The sequence below is a fragment of the Enhydra lutris genome, unplaced genomic scaffold (assembly GCF_002288905.1).
Source record: "Enhydra lutris kenyoni isolate GAN:26980312 unplaced genomic scaffold, ASM228890v2 scaffoldscaffold15, whole genome shotgun sequence".
NCBI classification, from domain to species: Eukaryota; Metazoa; Chordata; class Mammalia; order Carnivora; family Mustelidae; genus Enhydra; species Enhydra lutris.
In genome coordinates, this window is record NW_019154099.1 from 33,861,046 (window position 1) to 33,867,045 (window position 6,000).

The 6,000-nt window shown below is 43.0% G+C and overlaps 1 protein-coding gene across 1 annotated transcript in view; it reads right to left on the reverse strand.

Moving 5' to 3' along the window:
* The window catches only part of LOC111147059 (ring finger protein 219), a 42,348-nt gene extending 39,718 nt beyond the window's left edge, over positions 1 to 2,630 (reverse strand). The window contains exon 1 of the mRNA XM_022502931.1: positions 2,516 to 2,630. Coding sequence (XP_022358639.1) covers positions 2,516 to 2,587 — 72 coding nt within the window. The 5' untranslated portion in view covers positions 2,588 to 2,630. The remainder of the gene's footprint in view (positions 1 to 2,515) is intronic.
* Between the last annotated feature and the right edge of the window lie 3,370 nt (positions 2,631 to 6,000).

Below are 6,000 nucleotides of genomic sequence, written 5' to 3' on the forward strand. Positions count from 1 at the left end.
ATAATGAGGATGGCAAAAGAATGGTTATCTGTGGGCTGGCTAGGCAGAAAGGACCTTAAGGTAGATCTCAGAGTTGGCTGGAGATGCTGTGTCAGAGAGGTGGAAGTAACAATGGGAACATGTTACTTACTACCCCAGGTTATGCTATCTCCAGTACCCCCATACCCCCACGAATTCAGTACGTGGGGAGGGTAAATGGCCCAAGCATATCAGATTTGCTTTAAATATACAAAAAGCAACAGTTATATGGAACCAGTTAAAACCTCAGGACATACTGTGGCAATTTCCAGAACAAACAGATATCACGCCATTGGGAAAGGAAATCTTCATCAAGTGAGTGCACTGCCTCAGAAAGCAACTGGGAAGAACAGTTACTTGAAAGGCCGGTTTCCTTATATGAGGGCCTGTCTGAGCACCCGTACTAAAGGTAACCATTCATTGAATATTATTATGTCCCAGACCTTATGCTAAACACTAACATGAATTACTTGATATAATCATCCCAAAATGCAAGGAAAGATGTTGCTACTATTAACCATTCCCATCTTACAGATGAGGACACTGCTCTGAAAGAGGTTAAGTAACTTGTATAAGGTCATGTAACTAGTAAATGGAAGAAGCTAGAACTTACGCAGTCTGAACATAGAACTCAGGCCTTCAACTACCATACCTTTAGATAACAGTTTATAAATCGTTCATCTTTTATTTGCAGATTTCATTTTAGAACACTGCTAACAAATACAGGGGAAAAAAGAGAGAGAAAGGAAGGGAGGGAAGGAAGGAGAGCCTAATGAGGTCTGCTCTCATGAGTTTTTAGGAAGAAATCTACTGAAGACACAAATGATAATGATAGAGGTTGAAACCATAGACTATAAGCCTTCATTTTCTCATGTTTAAAAAGCGGGGTGGGGGGACAAACAGCCTGTCTGTCTCACAGCACTGGTGAGAGGAATTAATGAAGTACTTAAATACATACAAAAGCATTCTGTAATCTACAAAGCACTATACTCTACTGGTATCATTTCTGTTACACACAAAAAGCATAGATATGGAAAATCAACCAGGCAGAACACATTTTCAACACAACTACAAAAGGGCCTATTGACTAATGGAAACTAGATAAAAGCATAGAACTGAGACCACGTAAAAATTATTTCCCAAGATGTTTCTATCAGCTTTTAATGCTACTGCTGGGAGTGTATTTACTCAGAATTTAACATATACTGGTGGGAACTTCCTATCAGAATCCAAATGCAGACTAGCAAACACAAACATCACCTCCTCCTCCCAGCTATGTAAGGAAGGCAGTGGCAGCAAAGGCCAGCTCAAATACCACCCTCCAGGCAGCCATCCTTGATTTCTCCAGTAGGAATTGATCAAGCCATCCCCTATATACCTTCACAGCACATCTGCTATTTCCTTGGCATTTCATTCTGAGGGATATCAAGTTATCAGTTGCTTCCAAGCCTGACTTCTTATTTCTTGAACTCAGTAAATTCACACAGAACGCCAAAGACCTAAGGCAGAGAATCATGTTGGCTGGCACTCAAATGTTTGCTCTATGAAGTTTGTACGTCTCAATTCTGAGTAGGTGGCTGTAGTTTCTGCATTTTAGGGTAAACCCAGACACATCACAAACGTAAAAAAAATTCCGGGTGGAGAAAAAGCTCATTGTTCATATACAGTATCTTCTCCTTTCTTGATCTATGCGTTAAAGAAATGCTCTTTTAAAAACCGAACGGGAGGCACAAACGGAAACGGAAGGGCCGACGAATGCTTAAGAACCTTCAAAATCCCGTTTCTAATTCAGAACTACTCTGTCCTACCTAGTTTCACGAACACAGCCGGCACCTTCTGCAACACAAAGAGAGGGTATTCTAGCTCAAGGCTGATCCGTTCTTGGAAAAAAAGACCATGCCTCTCATTTTAAACACCACTCAGGGGCGGGTACTATTTACTTTTTACATTTTGAACCCAGAGCAAAGGCCACTCTAAAGGCTGGGTTAAGCAAAGGAAAGGAGGTTGGAAATGGAAAAGACTCCCCAGCTAGCACTGCGGGCAGGCCCAAGGACAGGAACACTCGCGCAGGGCTCTAAGGAATCCTAGGCAAGGCTCCCAGGAAACGTGCTTCAATGGGCTTCACTACACGCCACACGGGTGGCACAGGGGCATAAAACACCGTTGTGATTCCTTCCTGACGAGGCCTCCTTCGACGCCGGAGTCGGCCCGGTGAGGCCGCCGGCGGACGCAGGGCCGCTTGGCCGCCCTCCCTTCAGACCCCCGGCCGCTGTCATCCTCCTCCAAAAGGCACACAGATGAACCCAGTCATCACGACGCGCTCCCTCCGTGCCCCAGGACGCGGCCTCCCGTTGCCTGAGGAGAACGCTGGTCAGCGTCTGCATACATCTCGGCGCCTCACGCCCCGTCCCCGCCACACGCGGAGACCGCCCTCGACTCCGGAGGGCGACTTCATACCCGACCCTGATTCGTATTAGTGCCCAGAATCACCCATTACCTTCCCCAAGCAAATGTGGCACGTGATGGGCAGAGTGAGCGACAATGTAACGTTCTGCACAGTCTGAGCCATGGCAGCGTTCAGAATCCCGCCAACACGGAAGTCCCGCCGACGGCGGCTTCTCGCCGCGTCTGGGGCCGCGCGAGGCCGGCTACGGCAGCCCGGCAGGGTCATAGCCCGCCGGGAGAGGAAACGAAAACGCGCTTTCCAAACGCGCGGTCACCAGGGCTTTTCTTTCTTTCCTTCCTCCTTCCCTCCCACTCTCCCTCCCTTTCCTCCCTTCCTTCCTTTCATTTAAAAGAAAAAAAGAAAAGAAAAGAAAAAAGAATTCCCGTGTTGGGGAGCTGCAAGATTCTTGAGAATGGGAAGGAAGGCTGTATATTACAGGCATCCGTGGAGGATCCTGAAAGTTTAAACAAGAAAGCGCGGAGCCTAGAGGAAGATGGGGAAGGCGATTTTAAATGCCTTGCCTTTTCCCAGAGGGTGGAGGGGGGAGAGTTTTCCGTCTAAAAATTAAACCCTACACAGCCTGCAACACATGGCGCAGTCAAAACAGGAAGGGAAAAGATGTTATCTATACATTTTAATTTTCGAAACAACTTTCTGTCTCTCTCAGGTCTTTTTCCATCCTGAAATGATGTATTGTCACTTAAAAGCAACAAAGAGTGATTGTCTCTTGATCTGTTTCCGAGACAGGTTACATTTTATCACAACTTTCCCTGAAGACATGCTTTTCGTTGGTCCTTCTGTGGTTTCTAAAAGAGACTTAAGGGTCCGAGCCACGGACTCTGATTTACACCCACCAGTGAGAATGCTGCAAATAGTGCTAGCCGTCCACACTCCCGGAAAGCACGTGCACAAGCGTTTAAAGCCTTCGTTTCAGGTGCATGTTGAATAAGATATGTATCATTGTGCTGTAGAACTCAGAAGGACAGTGTGTGAGGTTCTAAGTCAGCATTTCCTACCAGAGAAAAAGAAAAACTCTAAAAGTTCTTACCTCAATCTTGAATAGAACAGATTTGAAATTTAACAGCAGCTGACTTAAAGTGAGAAAGAGCCAGTGTGATTAAGTTATGCAAACAAATACAATTTGTGAGTAGCGAGATCTAGAAACAAACCTATGGGACGACTTTTGGTAATCTTTATGGAAAAAGAGACAGTATGATCACAAGAAGCACGTGGTCAGTGGAAAGGGGTTCTGGACCTGCATTGGGAGGGTAGAATTCCTTGCCCCAACAACTTCCTGGCTCTACTGGCTTCAAACAATTTATTTAACTCCTCTGCTTCTTAGGTTCCTTTTTGTTAAAGTGTGTGTGTGTCTGTGTGTGTGTGTGTGTGTGTGTGTGTGTATTAAATGAGGTCGATGTATGCTTAAGATCATGTTTCAAAGAAACAGACAGTAATGAGACTGGGCCAGCTAGGAATTCACCTAAAGAAGGCCACGTCCAGTTCAAAATTGTCTCACAGACAACAATGAGAATTCTAACAAACGGCTCAAAATTTAATTTCCTGAAAATTGGAGGCCATTGTGTGTTTGGAATTGGAGAATAAGGCAAAATAGTCACATCACTTGTCTGGCTATTAGCCACTTTTTCAAAGTGCTTGGCATGCAGTCATCTGGTTTGGTTATTTTCTGGCTACTTGAAGTGATATTTTTATGGGGTCAAGCTTACATGTTTTGCTAAAGCATTGTTCCTGTCCCTGGGTGTAGATCTGAAACTTCAGAATGAGAAAACTCCAGGTCATTCATTACCACTGTCATTCAAGTTTCACCTTTCCCAGGTCCTGCTGCGTTCTTCCTACTCTCACCTCGCCCATTCCCTGTTCTCACCTCACTGATACCTAAGATGGTGTGTTAGGACCTGTCATACCCACCCTCTGAGTAGGATGTAGGACTGAGAATGTTCTGTCTCCCACATCCATCCCTGAAAACAGTGCAGCGGGGAGACATGTTGAAAACATTTTTTTTTTAATTCTTTTCCATTGTTAATGGAGCAAATTCATTTCTCATTAACCACCTTGGTGATTGGTGTTAATATTTAGTCACCAAGTGAGTTTGAAAAATTGTAACCTACGTTTTAAGTAGAATGTTAAAATCTAGAGTATTCCCAGCCTCTTTTTCCACATTCACTAACGTCGCAGCTCCTCAGTGCTGTTGTCGTAGTTTGTCCATATAGTTATTTCTGTTGTGATCATATCATACTATAGTTGGTTATTCATGTGTTTGCCTCCACAACAGACTGTTTTTGGAGGGCAGAGATTGTGTCTGATTTATCTCTAGTATCTGGTACTAGATGACTCTTCCACAGAAGGTAGTATTTTCTTTAGCTACAGACTCAGGCTGTTTTAAACACTGTCTTTACTTATTTTTCATTGCAAAATGGAAGACCGCATTGCTTTTTTGCTAATTATAAAAATCTCTTCTCTTAAGAAAATTAAGCCATTTATAAATATATAAAATAATGGGGGGAAAAGTTCCTCGTATTTATGCCTCACCTTTCTATCCTGTGTGGTAATCGCTATTAAATTCTAAAGCAAGGGCACCTGGGTGGTTCAGTGGGTTAAGCCTCTGCCTTCGGCTCAGGTCATGATCTCCGGGGTCCTGGGATAGAGTTCCGCATCGGGCTCTCTGCTCAGTGGGAAGCCTGCTTCCCCCTCTCTCTCTGCCTGCCTCTCTGCCTACTTGTGATTTCTCTGTGTGTGTGTCAAATAAATAAATAAAATGATTAAAAAAATTCTAAAGCATGTCTTTACATTTAATTCATATATTTATGCATAGGATCATAGTATAACATACCTGTTTTGTTTACTAATGTTTGTGAATAGGTGCACAGATACACACACACACATATCTAAGTAATATTGTTAGCAATATGGGCTAATGAGGACTATCTTTAAGTCCAAACTGATACCAGGCCAATTCCAGACATCACTTCTAATTATACAATGGTTTAAGGCCAGAAACTATCCTTTCCCTCTGCTTTATGAACACCGTTTCTTTTTGTTGACAAATCATGTTCTAAACAGATGTCATTTGGCCAAAATTGTTAAGTAATGTTGCCATTACTCTAATAGGAAAAAACAAAGATTATATGGCCCATTGACTTTGTGCTTAATCTGTGCCTTGGCTTCTTGGTAGCCTTATGAAGAGTCCTGTGACCTGGGACAGGCTAACCCCCCCTAAATTCTTAGAATTATAAACTTTTAGAACTAGAAAGAATCTTAGGGGTTTTTATGCAGGCCTCTCCTTTCACCGATAAAAACATTCAGATCTAGAGAAGATAAATGACCAGAAAATGGTAGATTTGAAGCAAAATCCTAGATCTTACTTGGATTCTCTGAGATTGTTGGCCCGATGCCTTTGCATAAGTGCAAGATGTATTATTATTAATAAAGTAGTTCGGTAATAAAAAGTCAGTCATAATTGAATTTCTTTGCTAAGAAAACCATCAAATAGCTATGGAACACCTTTTACCCCTTGTTTA